The following is a 19,232-nucleotide window of genomic DNA, read 5'->3' as shown; positions in this document are numbered from 1 at the left end:
ATTTATTTTATAAAAGATACATAGGCTTTTTTGGGGGGCAGTTCTCACCAGTATGGAGCACCAGAACCTCTTCTACTTCTTTTTTTGCTGTCCATAGCAGCCATTTTGTTCTGGCACCCAAGGCACTTTTATCAAGATAGGAATACTGGCACCTCATTTTTACCAAGGCTGCTTAATATGAAAAAAATTCTCTCAGCAGTTTACATAAAATATAATTTGGAGCGGGGGGAGAAATCAGTATGAATTCAGATGAAGATACAACAACTAAATAAAACTTTTGGAAAAAATACTAAATAAAAAGAGAAAAAAACTATATATATATACTATAGATAAAACTGAACAGCGCACAAAAAGAAAAAAGTTTAAGCATTAGGAATCAAAGTATGGGGAAACATTTGGTCACATCCACATCATACAGGTGAAACACATTTATACCACTTGACAGTCATGGCTTTCCCCACAGAGGACAGAGCTTGGAAAAGTTACTTTTTTTGAACTACAACTCCCATCAGCCCAATCCAGTGGCCATGCTGGCTGGGGCTGATGGGAGTTGTAGTTCAAAAAAGTAACTTTTCCAAGCTCTGACAGAGGAAGACCACTTGTGCAACTTTGGATATAAGCCATTATCATCTATTGGGGGGACAAGGGACATAAGACCATGAAGTCCAGAGCCTATAATGATCTAAGTGAACTGCTGACTTCAGATAAAATATTTTTTAAGATGGGAGCAATTTGTGATTTTAAAAAAAATCCTCATGAAAATACATCAGCATTTTAGTGCAAATTTATCCTAATATACACAGTTTCATATGAAGTTTTGACTAATATACACATTTTTGCAAGCACATCCCTGATATAATGCAATCTTGTATGTTATTTTTCATGAAGGTATGCACTTCCTTCACACTTTCTCCTAACGTACGCATTTTTGTACCCATTGGTGGGTTGGAGAACTGCATCACACATTTCAGGCCAGTGCAAATTTCAAAGGATAATTGTGTTTCAGTCCACATGTTGGCTTCAGAAGTGTAAGTTTGACAGTTTCTCATTAAAATGCAAACAAAATCAAATTCCTCTGCTATCCCTACCTCTGCGTGATTTCGGCTGGTTAGCAAGCTCCTTGGGGATTGTGTGGGTACTACTGAGTGTCTGAAAGAGGTTAAAGATTAATGAAATAAATTGTCTGTGGACAGATATCATCACAGAAGAAATGGATGCAGGGCCAAACTACCCATGATCCTAAATGTGTCTCTTTATGTTGTATGACATTTCTTAGAAATGCAAATACCAGCCACAAGAGGGCCAGTCAGTCTTGGGATTGTGGCAACAGGGCAGGGAGAGTGTAACCCTTCCTCCCTTTGCTGTGGATCTTCAAAAAAAAACACCAAACCCATCCCAAGCTGATATTTGCATCAATACAAATTAAAAAAAGAAATTCTGGGTAGATTAATCTTTTGTGGGCAGGTTCCTGTGGGGCATGAAAACCCGGCTGTGTGTGTCAAACTAGAACACTAAAGGAAAAGCACAAACAGACCCCCACTACTGCTAAAAAGAGCCAAGAGCTGCAGCTGTCCAGCTGATTGGGTGAAGGGGTACTCTACCCACAAGGATGAAGACATCAGGCACTTCCTGGCTCTGGTTGCTCCCACCACAGAACTAATAAAGAGCAGCAACAGTATCATTTAAGGCAGTGTTCTTCAGTCATGGGTCCCCAGATGTTGTTCCACAGCAACTCCCATCATCCCCTGCCATCCTAGCCAATGATCTGGGAAGATGGGAGTTGTAGTTGAACAACATCTGGGGACCCAAGGTTGAAGAATGCTGGTCTAAGAACTGGGGAGTAGGCACATATTTTACATCCCTATCTCCCTCAGAGCCTTAAAAAAAAAAACCAGCCTTATGTATACTGTGTGTTAATTTTCTGTTACGGTCAGCAAATCAAGTCAGTTGCCTTGAAGGCCTGTTGTCAGGCTGAAAAACAGGATATAAACATTTTAAATAAATACGAGAGAGCAAGAGAGAACGACTATCAAAATGGAGCCCTCAAGGCAAGAAAAAATTGGCAGGCACTCATCCCGAAATGAGTAAATGTGATTCCCCTAGTGAGCCAAATTGCCCCAGATATGTTTGTGTATATATGCATTTCTGCTATTCTTTCTGCTCTCTAACTATGTTTTCCATCTTGCTGTGGGCTATATTCTTTTATTTACATTTTATCATTCTGAATTTATTTTTTTCAATTGAAACCATCTGTTTCTCTGTCAAATTACCCTCTGCTGACCTAACAAAGTTTTCTACTAAAACTAATAAACACAATACTGTATATCCTCAAACTATCTATTAGTGCAGATGGATGTCATTATTAGCATGATATCTACAGGCTTTTCCTGTGTTTGTGTGTTTGTGTGTGTGTGAGGCTGAAACTGAGTTGAATTAGATTTCATGTATGAGCCATTAAAAGTACATTATTTTGCTCTGCTTCCTCTCTAGAAGAACCACTCCAGCTGAATGTGGAGATGAATATTTTAAGAAAACTGTAGCTTGGATCCAGAGCGCACTTTGCATATGTAGATGCTTCAACTTGTGCATAGTGGGTGGTGGCAGTGGTGCCACCAGGCCAGGCTTTGAGGCAGATGTCTAGGGGCCCCACACAACAGAATGAGCGGGAGGGCCCTCAAATGCATTTTGAAGTAAAACTCATTTCTATCTAAACAGATAGCCCTGGATAGATATCCAGGTATCTAAAGACTCTGCAGGTACAAAATGGTCTTGGTTAATTAACATGGTCCAAGGAAAGACAATTTATTATGCTTACCTTAATGACTGACTCTGTCATCCCCCAGGAGAAGTCACAGGGAAACTGGTTGTGGAAAGCTAGGGTTGATTCCTTCAGAGGAAAGCCATTTTCTTGTATGATTTGCTTGTAATAAAATGCAGATGACTTTGGAATCCGCTCTTTTTCTTTGCTATTGAAATCTACATAAAATAATCCTCTTCTGGTATTATAGGTGTGATGCCATTCAATTCCATCCAGGAGGGACCAAGCCGTGTAGCCAAATACATCAATTTGATCATACTTAATTGCTGCATAAGGGACATAAATTTAAAGTGACCATACTAGCAAAAACCAGAACATGATTTGCATTACAAGTATGCATGGTAAAATGGTTTTGGAAGAAGATACCTGAACACAGGAAACTGCTTTATATTGAGTCAGACCATTGATTTGTGTAATTCAGTACTGTCAACACTGACTGGCAGAGGCTCTTTAGAGTTTCAGAGGGCATCTTTCCCAGCCTTACTTTGAGAGGCCAAGGACCCTCCTCCTAAAGATACCTTCTCTGCAGAAGGTGTTGTGATTCGGAAAAATCTCTTTTCTGAAGCTGGTATTTGCTTTGACCCTACATTTGGCACCAATGCAACTGGTACCTTCAGATGAGGGATTTTTCTCAGGAATGCAGCAATGGAGGAAAGAGTTACATTCCCTCTCCATGCCTGCTATGATTCTGTTAATTAGCAGTCCCCTCCCCTGCAGCTGATGCTATTTGCATTTTTTAAAAAAACTGCAATTAGATGCAGACAAATGAAACAGCATATTAAGTTTAGCCTGCTCTTAGACTTACATTGAAAGCGCATGACTTCTTCCAAAGAATAATGGAAATTAGTTTGCTTGCTCTGTGCAGGGAAACCCACAGTTCCCAGAATCCTTTGGAGGAAGTCATGTGCTTTAAATGGTGTTGGATATGCTTTAAATGTATGGTATGGATCCGCCTTTTCTATATGAGCCCTATTCATACCTGTGGGTACCTATGGGTACAGAATATGTAAGGGGGCCTGTGGGAACATGCCAGGCTACCTCTGCCTGTACAACAATAATGTGCATACCTAGCCACACACCCCAGGCAATCTATGATTAGCTCCGTCTGAAGTGGGCTGCCTTCTACACATATAGGGTTTCCAAAACAGGAAAGGAAACCCTGATTGACCAGGATTCCCATCCCTGGATTGGAATCCCATGTGTGTAGAAGTAGCCTCATTGGACTGAGCCAATCATGTGTTAGCTGACTGAAGAAGCGAGGCAGGGGTGGGGCTAGCCCTGCATGTTCTCACTGAATGCCTGAATAGGACTACACTCTGGTTTGAATTACATTCATTCAAATCTGTTGGGTGCTTTCAAAAACCAGTTTCACAAACCTTGTAAGACCTTATTAATAAAGTTCTTCATCAAGTAGATAACTGTGGTGTCTTCTGTTTTTACATGGCTGTTGGTGAACCACCCATTTTCTGCAATCAGGATTCTAGGATTGTTATATTCCAGCTTAATCCAGTTCAACACTTCCCTCAGGTCGAGTGAGAAAGTTTGCCCCATTTTTGGAAGCTTGCGTGGTGGTGTAAAATTATTTGGGCCCAAGGAAAATGCAAAGAAGTCAGCGGTCCCTTTAATGTGGTCCTTCTCTGTCTTTGTTACATTTGGCAAGAAAGAAGCAAGTTCTGTCCTCAGCTCTTCTGGGTAATCTCCATTCCCGTGTATTGGCTTGGCAAACCACCCAAGCACTTTCTGCATGGACTGCTGACACTTGGTAATGTCTTCGTTGTCCCTGAATTTGGTAGGTTCGATCCAATGGGACCCCAACGTTATTGACAAAAATCCTTTCTGATGTGGTCGGAAATGTTTGTTGTAATTATGCCAGACTGTTGCATGAGCCTAACAAGAAAAAAGCATACAAATAGAAACAATCTATGAGTAAATATTTTATTATTTGGAGTAATATACTATGGATGGAGTTACACGGTTATTTTTACAGAAGTACAAATACATTTGTTACATAGTAATATGATAATCTAATTGCTGATTCATTCATGCATTATTGTTTATTTCATAAACTTTAATGATGAAGACTCCTATGCCACCTTAAGGAGTAGCATAAGCAATGGCGGATTTACACATAAGCTAAGTAAACTGCAGTTTAGGGCCTCAAATTATGAGGAGGCTCTAAATACAAAAAAATTACTAAATTTAAAGTTTTATATGATTGGTTAAAAAAATGGAAACAATGTCTGTGTAAAACAGACATTGTTCTGATATGACAAATATTTATATAATGGCTACATAGTTTGTCAACAGCAATTAGGAGCTAGAAAGCAAGGTCTGAGAGAGTGATATCATCAATAAGATTTAATGGGAAATGTATTAACATAACCATAATCCAAGTCTATGCTCCAACATAAAATAAAAGGAAGATGGAAGCAATACACTGGAGAACTCTGTAAAAGAGATGCAAGGTTGACAGATTCATTCACGGAGGAACCGTATGATGAAGAACCAGAAATTTTAGAATGTGAGGTGAAAGCTGCTCTTAATATACTTGGAAGAAACAAATCACCAGGAACAGATGGTATGCCAACAAAGTTGCTACAAATTAGTGAGACTGAATCTGTCCACATTTTGACAAAAATTTGTCAACAAATATGGAAAACTAAATAATGGCCCACAGACTGGAAGCGTTCAATATACATCCCAATTCCAAAGAAAGGGGATTCCAGGGAATGCAGTAATTATTGAACTATTGCCTTAATATCCCATGCAAGTAAAGTAAAGCCTCAAGATTGTACAACAAAGGCTCTGACCATATATGGAGCGACAAATGTTAGATGTCAAAGCTGGATTTAGAAAGGTAAGAGGTACCAGAGATCATATCACAAACATATGTTGGATAATGGAACGGACCAAGAAATTTCACAAGGAAATCACCCTGTGCTTTATAGATTACAGCAAAGCCTTTGATTGTGTAGATCAGGAAAAACTATGGAATCCTTTAAAAGAAATGGGGGTGCCACAGCATCTGATTGTCCTGATGTGCAATCTATACTCTAGACAACAGGCTACTGTAAGGACAGAATATGAAGAAACCGATTGGTTCCCCATCGGAAAGGGTGTGAGCAGGGGTGTATTTTATCACCCTATTTGTTTAATCTATATACGGAACATATTATATGGAAAGCAGGGTTGGACCAAGATGAAGGAGGTGTGAAAGCTGGAAGGAGAAATATCAGTAATTTAAGATATGCAGACAATACCATACTACTAGCAGAAACCAGTAATGATTTGAAACGAATGCTGATGAAAGTTAAAGAGGAAAGCACAAAAGCAGGACTACAGCTGAACGTCAAGAAGATTAAAGTAATGACAAAGAAGATTTATCTTATTTCAAAGTTGACAATGAGGACATTGAACTTGTCAAGGATTATCAATACCTTGGCACAGTCATTAACGAAAATGGAGACAATAGTCAAGAAATTAGAAGAAGGCTAGGACTGGGGAGGGCAGCTGTGAGAGAACTAGAAATGTCCTTATATGTTAAAAACTGTAAATATGGTAAGTGCGGGTTTATATAGGGATATATGGTAAGTGAATTGAGTAAGAGGGGGGAGTACATGGGCTAGAATGTGGGAGAATGTTGGATGATGATTGGCTGAGTGTTATGAAAGGCTGAAGGTATAAATGAGAGGATGACAGTTGAGTAGGAGGTAGTTGAGAGGAGAGTGATTGGAAAGGAGTTGAAGTGGGAGGCAGTTGGGATTGAGTTGACAGAGTTCTGAGGGAGGTTTGGATTCTATTAGGCTGATATTTGGACAGAATATATATAACTGGAAACATAAGAGTGACACTATATGAAACCATACGCTTGTTAAACATTCCTAAAGTAATCTTGTTATTTCCTAGTGTTATCAAATAAATACTTTTATTGGTTTACCAAAAGCCTGATCCTTGGCTGGGGATATACAGACCAGAAAGGAGGGCAGGGTAATTACCAAGGTTGAAGGGAAACTGTATCTAATGGTGGCAGCGGTGAAGGAAAAAATTGTAACATCGTCAAGTATCCAGAGCAACCCAGGATTGTATGCTTTATAGACAAAGATACAGGGGGGTTGTGGACAGCAAGGGCACCCAGACACAAAGTAACAAGCCATAGGGAGACAAAGGCGAAGTCTCTGCAGTATTGTTTACAGGGAGTGGCTGGTGGTGCTGCCTAGCAGTGGGATCTTGAGAGATCTGTGCTAGAGCGGAGTGAGAAAAAATAAAAACAACGATCCTGACTGGTGGTGTCCTGAGGTGGTGCCTAGTGAAAGGCAGTAGCCACAAGCAGGTGGGAACCTGACAGGTGGAGCCAAAGGTGGGATCGTCACAGTCCTCAAATGCAAAGATGTATAATTGAACACTAAAGTCAGGATCATTCAGACCATGGTATTCCCAATTTCTATGTATGGATGTGAAAGTTGGACAGTGAAAAAAGTGGATAAGAGAAGAATCAACTCATGTGGTGCTGGAGGAGAGCTTTGCGGATACCATGGACCGCAAAAAAAGACATATAATTGGGTGTTGGAACAAATTAAACTAGAACTATCACTAGAAACTAAAATGATGAAACTGAGGTTATCATACTTTGGACACATAATGAGAAGACATGATGATTCACTAGAAAAGACAATAATGCTGGGAAAAACAGAAGGGAGTAGAAGAAGAGGAAGGCCAAACAAGAGATGGATTGATTCCATAAAGGAAGCCACATACCTGACCTTACAAGATCTGAACAGGGTGGTTTATAACAGATGCTATTGGAGGTTGCTGATTCATAGGTTCGCCATAAGTTGAAATTGACTTGAAGGCACATAACAACAACAGTTGTTTTTCATATTGTGTTTGTAAATCTGTGCAAAAATAATTATAGCAAAATTTCATTAGGCTAAATGTCCATAACCTGTCAAACAGTACTGGTGGCAGATGAGGTCTGGTTCAGGTTATGGGCCCTCTTAAACATGACCAAGGCCCCATCTGGACTATAGATTTAAAGCAGCATTGTACCACTTAAAACAGTCATGACGTCCCCCAAAGAATCTGGGAAAATGAGTTTCTTAAGAGCACTGAGATTTGTTAGGAGTCCCCGATTCCCCTCACAGAACTGCAGTTTCCAGAGTGGTTTAACAATCAATACCTCTTCCCAGGGAACTCTGTGAACTGTAGCTCTGTGAGGGTAATAGGAGTCTCTTAACAACTCTTAGCACCCTTTAACAAAGTACAGTTCCCAGCATTCGTTTGGGGAAGCCATGACTGTTTAAAGTGGTATAATATTGCTTTATATGGATGGTGCAGATAAGGCTATGGTTTAGGACCTCAGTATATGTTAATTTGGACTTGAGCATAAGCTTTAATGGAATAGAGTCTACTCTATCATGAAAAAAATGATAAATCTTTTAGTCTTTCAGGGGCCACAAGATTATGTTGTTTTTGTTGTGAAGATTAACCCAACTCTCCATCCTGAATTTATCACTATGAAAGGTTTTTAATGATAGATACTCATCAAGAGATGAGGTTGTGGTATTTCTGGGGATCAAGTATCAGAATCAGAGAGGTGGAAGAGTGTCTTGTAGATCATCTAGTTCAACTCCCTGCTCAGGGTAGGAAATACAGAGCAAGAGCATCTGAAACAGATGGTTGTTCAGCTTCTCTTTGAAGGCTTCCAGTAAGGGAGAGCCCACTACCCCTCTACATAAATAGTACCTCTATTAACACTAGCGGTGTTCATAAAGTCTGCAATCCTGCCTGCAGTCATGCATACTCACCTGTGACTGAGTTTTAGCCAATCAATACTTACAGTATTGTTTTTACTGCGCCTTCACCTGTGCAAATCCACCTCTTACAGAACTCCTAAACTTTAAGCCGCTGGTTGACGTAATCACAGTGTTTACATGCAGGAAAATTGACAATCCTACCCTTCCTCATCAGTAGTAGGTCAAAATGGTCGTTTATCTTGGGGCATGTGATTTTGAGCAAAAAGTGGCTGGCAGGGAAAAAGTTAAGCACCCTTCCTTCTATTGCTTCTTCTCCAGTCAAAACTGCATCTTCTCAAGGCTGCTTTACGTTAAAAACAAACAAACAAACAAATCCTTTGGGACTGTTAAAATAAACCCTTTGGAGACCATTGTTATGTATATGCACGAAATACTGAAATCCAATACAGAATTATGGAAGCAGTTGTACTGTCATCCAGGGACTCAGGGGGTCTTAGACTCCTTACTTTTTTGGAAGCAGGGTCCCTATGTCTCCAGCGTCCTATGAACCAATCAGCAAGAAAGGAGAGGGGTTAGCCACTGAGAAGAGTCTTCTAACATGCTACCTTGTCCTTTCCTGCTGATTTGGAGCCAGTCAGAGTGAAAGGAGGTGAGTCAGCCACTGAGAAGACTCTTCTCAGCAGCTAACACTCTCCCCTTTCATGCTTTTTGGCTCCTAGGGATGCCTGCATTAACAAGGATCTCATTCTCAAGAAAAAAAAAAGATGGAAGAGGGCATGGCTGTGACTATCGTGAAGGGACCCTGCACTTCCAAATTTGCCACTACACTACCGTATGGCATACTTAAGCCAGGGATGGGCAAGAAATTAGATTCAGTTCCCATTTCAAGTTGAATCAAGTTCACACTTTCCAAAACAGTATGAGAACCAAAATACACCCATCCTTCGAAATTTGCACTTACTCAAATTTTGCAATGCCGTTCACCAACCAAGCAATGTTTACAAAAATGCATATTTTAGAGAATAGTGCACATAAGAAAGAATGAGTGAAAACAATATACATAAATATGAAAAGAAATTACTTGCAATAATGTGTATGTTAGTCAAAGCTGCCTACAAAAATGTGTTTATTAGGAGAAATTTGCACTAAGATGCTGGAGAATTTTCATTAGGTTTCTTTTATTAAAAAACCCTGCAAATTACTGCAGAAATGTGGAGAACAGAATTGAAGACTGGAAAAACTAGAAACGTAGAGAATAAAAATTGGCAGATCTTTCCATCTCTAGCTTAAGCCCATTTTCAGTGGATTTAAGGAAGCTAAACCTTGTATTTGATTTAAGTCATAGTGTATTTGTCCCTGAAATTAAACTTTCTGTAAAAGTAGAATCACACAAACTCTTTCCAGTTGGTAGCTGCTTGCAAATTCACTACATGGCAACTGTTGCCACCCAAAGAGCAGATTGTCTGTGCAGCTGTCCACACTGTCACCTGGATTACTGAAGTTGCAGTGACGTGATAATGCTCAATTCACCAAATGGCTGGAACTCGCTGTTTTTAACAACTGCATGTTAAAAAAAGCAACCCAAGAGTTGAAGATTTCTGCATCACAGTATCTCCATGTCAGGAAAAACTGCCACTACTTAATTTCTGCCTGCCATATATAGCTGGTAAAGGTAATATTCAGGCAGTATAAGCTGTACCCATGGCCAGACCTGCAGATGTGCTTAGAACTGCTACGTAATGTGTTTTGACAAAGTGCCTTTCCTACCAGAGACGGCTCAAGATATTCTGGTGTCCAAGACCTGAAATCTAAGGGGCACATGTGAATGTTACAAATATGATAAATTAAACAATTAAACATTTATTGATTACTCTTATATCCTGCCCTTCCCCCACAGGAGATCAAGTGCCACACAAGGTTCTTCTTCCATTTTATCATCACAGCAACCTTGTGAGGCAAGTAAGGTGAGAAAGAGTGCCAGGCCCAAAGTCACTCAGTGAGGTTTATGCACGAGTTCACGGTCTCCCAGGTGCAACATACAATCACTACAACACTGGCCTTGAACATAAAGTGACCACTTGCCTAATGGCTGGGCTAGCCCTATCCACTGCCTTGTATTTTATTATTTAGGAAAATGTATAAGCCACTTAAAATAATTCAAAGGGTATACACAAAATAACTGAGAATACATAAATAAAATCAGAAAATTTTTAAAAACAAATATACAGAACTAAACTGTATGTCTGGGTATGCCTGCTAAAACAATTTCTTTTAGCTGGGGTCTAAAACAGTACAGCAAGGGGGCCTGCCTAATGTTAGTAGGCATGGAGTCCCAAAGCATAGGTGCTGCCTGGCTGCGTTATACACCATGCTTTTAAAGCACAATTAAAGCACTGTCCTCCCGCAGAATGCTGGGAACTGTAGTTTATCTCTCCAGAGCTACAGTTCCCAGCACCCTAAGCAAATGACAGTGCCCAGGATTCTTGGGGGGAAGTCATGTGCTTTAAATGTATGATGTATGCACAGAAGATCAACACCTCACAGATGTGGAACTAATATTATACCACACCTGTAAAGTGCGAGGTCCACAGATCGAAGTGGCTGAGTAGCCACGCAGGGGGCAAGAGCTGTTATGGCTCCAAACCATGCAACACACAGTTGTGCTATTCAACCCTGGATCTGCTCACAGGTTTTAGGAATGACTTGATGTTCTTTGTTGTTTGGTTTGGGACCCCAGTGCCTTTTGTTTCACACATTTTTTATATTGACTATATGAAGAAGCTATCACTGAAGTAAAAAAATGTGATCTCTGGAAGACCTGCAGTATGTAAAAAGTGAAACAATTTTGGGAATGGGATGAGGGGGTATCAGTTTTGTTTATAAGGTCTTGGGTAAAGAAATGCCTTTAAATGTATTTAACTTACATGAGGCAATTTGACCTCTCCTCCTTAGATAAAGGTGCGTGCCAAATTATCTGGAGTTTACCTTGCCTCTAGGGCGTGCATCTTTGCCTTGGGCTGAAGAGGACATCTCTTTATATGCAGAGAAATTGCTGGCAGATGTTGGGAAACACTTGTCTGAGCTAGACCATCAATGACTCAGCAAACCAATTCTGCTTAGACATTATTTTACTCTGACATTTTTACTATGTCTCTCTCATCTCCCAAGCAGGATCCAGTTAATTATAGCTGCCGAACAGATTCTAACAGAGAAGTAGCAACCACGTTGTGGAGTGCCTCAGCCTGACAACATGGAATGATCGGCTATCAGCAGTTTTATGAGTTTCCAGTGCCACAATCTATGTGAGGACATTTGCCCAAGGTCTAGACATTAACATTAACCTTTGAGATGGCAGGAAAGGGGGAGAAGTCAGTATCAGCCATGAACTGATGAGTCATCCCAGCTCAACCATGAAATTCTATAGGAGGTGTCTAACACATTTGCAAGGTTGTTATGGGGTGGGAGGAAAGAGGGGAGGGAAGAAGAGCCCTACTCAGACCAAAGATCAGACCAAAGGCCTATCTAATTTAGCCTCCTGTTTCCCACGGTGGCCAACCATCTGGTGAGCCCACAAGCAATACCCGCCACCTGCTCTCTAGCAATGGAAGTAATATAATCCTCAAGACTAGTAGCCGTTGACAGCCGTATCCTTCATGAATTTATCTAATCCTCCTTTAAAACCATCCAAGTTGGTGGCCATCACCACAACTTGCAGTAGTGAATTCCATTATTTCACTATGGAGCTTCTTCTTGGCCTTCTTGTACCCAATATGCAGTGCTCTGAAGCCTCCAGAAAAAGTGGGATACAAATGTGATCCATAACAATCAGGATTAGTGATGGAGATGTGTGTGTGTGTGTGTGTGTGTGTGAATACTCTCGTTTGAACAGAGCATTCTGTCACCCTCTCTGGCACTTATTCCTGACAGATGGACCTGAGTCATGTTCCAATGGATAGCCCTTAGCAATGGATTATTAATGGCAAAATAAACAAACATACAAGTAAAGATTGACTGCAATACATGGATTTATTTTTAAAAGCAAATCTTTATTACAATTGCTCTTTCTCCCCTGGTTGCTGCTTAATACCTAATCTGTCTTACACCTTGAAGATCAAGGCTAAATGTTAACACTAAGATAGCTGAGGTACAATCAATAGTAGGAGATATGTCCTGGGTACACATGGCACTAATTTCTGCACATTTCCCTGTTACTCATGCAGTCAATGTACAATGGTAAATTAGTTACTGTAAATCCATTAGGAATGCTTACAGTAGTCAGGAATGTACTCTTGAGCAGATATTAATTTTGACAGTATTACAAACATTGGGCTCATATTTGTACATCTTTCCCAACATGCACTGATGGAATAAATGGGGCAACAAGCTCCAGAACTCTTCTTAACAAAAAAGTATGTATTGCAATTCCTTTATCTCCACCCCTTACTTTTATTGTTTTATCTTTATTTGTTTGTATCACTTTTATATACATGATTTTGCCATGATTTCTGGAATACCTTGATAATATGAAAAAAACAATTAAAGGACGTGACTGAAACGAAATCCAAATATCTTCTGCAAGAGCATCCATAATCTCTTGTTCAAGCTTTGATTTCATGATTATGTACTGCAGAACTGCATGACTTGCATAAGCATTTCTAGAACAGCCTTAGCATATACTTTATTTTTCCTTCCACTACTGTTTCTTCAGATCCCGCTGCTTGTTAACCATCGAGGGAGGAAGGGTGGGTGTTCTTGTGAGCTCAAGGGCAAGACTGATATGGGGGGGATTACCAATGTGGCGCTTTCCAGATGTTCTTGGACTACAAGTCTTATCATCCCTGACCACTGGCTATGCTGACTGGGGTTGATGGGAGCTGGAGTTCAACATCATCAGGAGGGCACGAGGTTGGCTACTTTCCCTGGTATAGGGAAATGAAACAAATAAGTAAAAACAGTTCTGGTTCCCTGTTAGCTTCTGAACATCAGTTGTGGGAGCGGGGGAGTGTGTATTGCACTTTATTACATCTGTTCCAATGTGGTTAAACTATGCTGAAATGGTTTTCTCCAAAAGTTGTCTAGATGGTAGCAGGGAAATTTTTATTTATTTTAAAAAAATAGTAGAAGGAAAAATTAGTAGAAGGGAACACCATGCTTCCTTATACTGAAAGACGTGACAGAAATACACTTGTTACACACACTACACATTTCACAATCTGGAAATATGTAGAAACTTTGCAGGACGCTTTTGGAGTGGAAGATGCCTTGTAACAGTTAATTAGTATTGACTGACCACAGATAACATCTGGAGCATAGGCAAAAGATTATCTTGAACCACTTACCCTATTGTGCAAGAGAAACTGGAGGATCAAGTGATACTGTGCTAGTTAACTAAGGTCTATCTTTAATCCTAATGAAGCCAAGACAACACATTGCCAAGTATCAAAGGCCTTATGCTGACTAGAAACCATAGATTAGGCTATCCCCAGCTTCTAGTAAATTCAGTGGTTACTAGATAACCAAGATTTTATCTATATTGTACTATAGTAAATAAGAACTCCTTGATAAGGATATCAAGGTACATTCTCATTTTTATTTTGTGCATTTATTTTATTTTGTTCTCTGAAATGAGTCTATTCCCTGACCCAATCTTAGGTTGAGATTTGCAAACTTGACAAACTGAGGCCCCCATTACCATACCTTAGTTGATGAAGAACACATACTCTGGGGTGCAAGATGGAAAGGGCCCAAATCCTGTATAAATTCTAAATTTGAATGTTTATAATTGTGTAATGTTGAGAAATTTGGGGGACAGTGGACTGGATCCAAAGGCGCCCTTTTGTATGACATATCGTCTTCTGCTGATGGCTGTTTCACACCTTGGGGGGAATATTGCATGAAATAAGTGAAAAGTAGGCCACATTCAGACATAGAGTTTATTGCATCCGTTTTAATGGTTATAATGCTAGTGCTTCTGTCCTGATTGCTAATGTTCCTTTATTTATTTATTACATTTGTATACCACCCCATAGCTGAAGCTCTCTGGGCGGTTTACAAAAATTAAAACATTAAAAATATACAAATTTAAAACATTTTTAAAAAACAATTTAAAAACACATGCTAAAATGACTGGGAGAAGAGGAAAGTCTTAACTTGGTGCCAAAAAGATAACACTGTTGGCGCCAGGCGCACCTCGTCAAAGAGATCATTCCATAATTTGGAGGCCACCACTGAGAAGGCCCTCTCCCTTGTTGCCACCCTCCGAGATTCCCTTGGAGTAGGCACCCGCAGGAGGGCTTTTGATGTTGAGTGTAATGTACGGGTGGGTTTGTGTCAGGAGAGGCGTTCCATCAGGTATTGTGGTCCCAAGCCGTGTAAGGCTTTATAGATTAAAACCAGCACCTTGAATTGAGCTCGGAAACATACAGGCAGCCAATGCAAGCGGGCCAGAATCGGTTTTATATGTTTGGACCGTCTGGTCCCTGTTACCAATCTGGCAGCTGCATTTTGCACAAGCTGCAGTTTCCAAACCGTCTTCAAAGGCAGCCCCACATAGAGCGCATTGCAGTAATCTAACTTGGACGTTACCAGAGCATGGACAACTGAAGTCAGGTTATCCCTGTCCAGATAGGGGTGTAGCTGGGTGTGATGTTCCTATATATTAGTGTATATATGGTAAGTGCTGGTTGTTTAGAGTATACATGGTAAGTAGTGAAAGAGGAGGGGGAGTGAATGGGCAATAGAATGCTTGATGATTGGCTGAATGTTTAAAATGGCTGACAGTATAAATGAAAGGATGACAGGTAAATCTGGGTGAATGTGAGGTGGTGAATTGTGGAATCTGGGGGGAGAAGAGAAAGAGTGGATTGCTTGGTGGGGTTTAGAGAGTTGTTTACCAGGAGGGAGGTGGAGTTCGGATTAGTATTGAGTAAAACCATATGCTTATGTGCCTTAAGAAGAAATCTTGTTAATCTTGTTAGCTTTGTTATCTTTAATAAATACTTAATTTGGTTTACCAAAGGCCTGATCCTTGGCTGGAGTTTCACAGACCAGAAGGGAGGGTAAGGTAATGACCAAGGCTGAAGGGGAACTGTAACAAATGGTGGCAGCGGTGAAGAGAATAACAATACCAGTATTCAGAGTCTCTGGGAATACTAGTATTGGGACGTTACTGGTGGTTGCCTAGCAGGAGGATCTGTTGAGATCTGTGCTAGAGCGGGGAGAGAAATCATAAGAGAGAGCGGTCCGGACTGGTGGAGTCCCTGGTGGTGCCTAGAGACAGGCAGTAACCACGAGCAGGTAGGAACCTGACAGGGAGAGCCAGGGAAGGACGCCTCACACTGGGCCACCAACCGAAGTTGGTAGAAGGCACTCCGTGCCACTGAGCCTACCTGAGCCTCAAGTGACAGAGATGGTTCTAGGAGAATCCCCAAGCTACAAACCTGCTCCTTCAGGGGGAGTGCAACCCCATCCAGGACAGGTTGGACATCCACCATCTGGTCAGATGAACCACCCACTAACAGCATCTCAATTTTGTCTGGATTGAGCCTCAGTTTATTAGCCCTCATCCAGTCCATTGACGCAGCCAGGCACCGGTTCAGCACATTGACAGCCTCACCTGAAGAAGATGAAAAGAAGAAATAGAGTTGCGTGTCATCAGCATACTGATGGCAATGCACTCCAAAGCTCCGGATGACTGCACCCAACGGTTTCATGTAGATGTTGAACAGCATGGGGGAAAGAACTGACCCCTGCGGAACCCCATACTGGAGAGTCCAGGGTGCCGAGCAATGTTCCCCAAGCACCACCTTCTGGAGCCTACCCACCAAGTAGGAGCGGAACCACCACCATGCAGTCCCTCCCACTCCCAACTCAGCCAGTCTTCCCAGAAGGATACCACGGTCGATGGTATCAAAAGCCGCTAAGAGATCAAGGAGAATCAACAGAGTCACACTCCCCCTGTCTCTCTCCTGACAAAGGTCATAATACAGGGTGACCAAGGCTGTTTCCGTGCCAAAACCAGGCCTGAAACCTGACTGAAATGGATCCAGATAATTGGTTTCATCCAAGAGTGTCTGGAGCTGGCCTGCCACCACTCGTTCAAGGACCTTGCCCAGGTATGGAATATTTGACACTGGCCTATAGTTATGAAGATTTTCTGGGTCCAGGGAGGGTCTCTTCAGGAGTGGTTTCACTATCACCTCTTTCAAGCAACCAGGGACCACCACCTCTTGCAGAGAAGCATTAATCGCTTCCCTGGCCCAGCTGGCTATTCCATCCCTGTTAGCTTTTATTAGCCAAGAAGGGCAAGGATCCAGCACAGAAATGGTTGCATGAACCTGTCCAAGCACCTTGTCAACGTCCTCAAGCTGTACCAACTGAAATCATCCAAGAAATCGGGACAAGGCTGTGCTCTGGATACCCCGCTTGATTCACCTGCTGACACTGGAGTCTAAGTCCTGGCGGATGCTAAAGATTTTATCCTGGAAGTGCCTAGCAAATTCATTACAGCGGGCCTCAGAAGGTTCTACCATGTCCTTGGGGCCAGTGTGTAATAGCCTTTTACAATGCAGTGCCTGTTGCAACAAACTAGTCTGTGGCTTTCTTGATTGACATGCCACCATGTCACACTAAATTTCATTCACACCAGTGGGCATGTGGTATGACACCTCAATGAACTCATTGGGCATGTCACTACTCCTCCACCCTTTCCATGCATATGTGCTTCTGTTCTCTCCTGATTCACCAAGCGCTATACCAAAATACCACCCAAAATTTTGTGACATAAGCAGGTTGCAAAAGGATTTTTCTTCTTCTAGAAGCAAATAACAAAAATTAGCGCTAAACTTTCCACTAGATTGTGCTGGATTTCCAGAAATGGATTGAATGTCATGTGAAAGATCACATATAATACAAAAATAAACAGAACAGGAAAGGTCAGACAGATGGAATAAAGTGCTATCTGAATGCGGCCTCTGATGGCCATTCCTCCGATGGCATAACCTCCTCAGCAAACTCTTGCACAACTGGAAGTACAACAAAAGTGATAGAATCCTACCTATTATAGCACTATGCAGATTCTTCTGCCTAGGACAACCACAGAGGAATCCTACTACTTACTTCTGTTTAAGGGAGACATTATATGAACTGCCAACCCTATCTGCTGACCCAAATATCAAAACATCTCACATTAAGGAAAAAGGGTATGACTCTGCCATACTTGGCAGCCTTGGAAGCACAGGAACAAGAATTAACGTGGACACACACAGGTGAGCAACACAACTGAGTGAGAAACAGAATTTAGGGAAGCAGGTATACTTACAAGGTTTGGGACAAAAATCCCACAACAAACTTTGATCACTATACAAGGACTCACTCATCTCTATCTGCACCAGCCTTCCCCACACCTGTGGTAGCTGGGGCTGATAGGAGCTGCAGTTCAAAACATCAGAGAGGCACCCAGGGGTGTGGCGAGGGAGAGGCTGTTCTGGGCCATGTTTCCACACACCTTCTCATAATGTTATGGGCATCAAACTAACAGGGCAACTGGGACTGATGATAGCTCAGGCTGCGTAGGTAGTCATCCACCCACAGAACCTATCTTTGCAACCACATTTCTACACCTAGACCCACCATTTAATAGGCACCTCACTAGAAAAAAAAATGATTAGCAGAAATCACCTTGATTGAATCTGCTTTTTTCTTCTTCATAGATTTTGAGCCCCAGCCCACAGAAATTTATGTGACATTTAGGCAGGTGTTTAATCTGCTACTGATATATTTGGCTTTATTCTACCTCCCTCTCGTGTTCTGTTCTCACAATAGCAAACACAGTTTAAAATAGAATTACTATCACAACATATGTCTTCAAGTGTCTTCAAGTGAAGATTATGTGCTACTTAAGCATCACATACCATGAGCAGCGAATGCCATCTCTCTATAGACTGCGGTTTTCCTTCAAAAAGCCTAATTTTGGCAGAAAATATCATTGCATTCAGTGGAGCTTCTGCACAACCCAAGTAAACGTGCATAGGGCAGTAGCCTCAATCCTGTATGCCAAGAGCAATCTAATTCTTTGAGTTCCGATCCTTATGTAGTGCAAATAATGGGGAAGACTATTCTCAGTGAGCATAGAATTCTGAGGGTAGGTTGGGAGGAAAAATGGAAAATCTGGGTAGGGATGAATAGAATGGAGTATCTTGGAAATGGGCAGAGCTAGCTGGTTGGAACTGAGGCTGAATAGAAGCACTCCAACTTCTTTTATTAAATGTTTGTGTTCTAAGCAGAGCTTGGAAATGTTACTTTTAAAAACTACAATTCCTATCGCCCCAGCCAGCATGGCCACTGAATTGGGCGGATGGGAGTTGTAGTTCAAAAACGTAACTCTTCCAAGCTCTGGTTCTAAGTAGTCCTTAGCATTCAGCTGGTTTGCTGTAGGTTGTCCTGACCCTTTGTGACAACTGAGCTCTAAAGCTGAAGGCCACCAGAGGGGCAACGGCACCTCTGCTTTTCCAGGCTGTGATATTAAAGAATGTGCAAGGAAGAACATATTGCAGAGATTCAGATTTCAAACCCTTCTCTTTTCCCATGGGATGTCCATCTGGACCCACCCACACAGTTTTTATGGAGAGAAGAAGATTCTGTAACAGAAGAGAATGTAGTAA

The 19,232-nt window shown here is 41.4% G+C and overlaps 1 protein-coding gene across 1 annotated transcript in view; it reads right to left on the bottom strand.

Moving 5' to 3' along the window:
* KLB (klotho beta) overlaps positions 1-19,232 on the bottom strand; it is a 40,730-nt gene that overhangs the window by 16,198 nt on the left and 5,300 nt on the right. Inside the window, exons 2-3 of the mRNA XM_061584395.1 lie at positions 4,195-4,705; positions 2,816-3,084 (exon numbers count right to left, since the gene is read on the bottom strand). Coding sequence (XP_061440379.1) covers positions 2,816-3,084; positions 4,195-4,705 — 780 coding nt within the window. The remainder of the gene's footprint in view (positions 1-2,815; positions 3,085-4,194; positions 4,706-19,232) is intronic.

Source organism: Rhineura floridana, chromosome 9 (genome assembly GCF_030035675.1).
Source record: "Rhineura floridana isolate rRhiFlo1 chromosome 9, rRhiFlo1.hap2, whole genome shotgun sequence".
NCBI classification, from domain to species: domain Eukaryota; kingdom Metazoa; phylum Chordata; class Lepidosauria; order Squamata; family Rhineuridae; genus Rhineura; species Rhineura floridana.
Note: the sequence above shows the minus strand (reverse complement) of the source record. Positions and strands in the feature narration are given on the sequence as shown.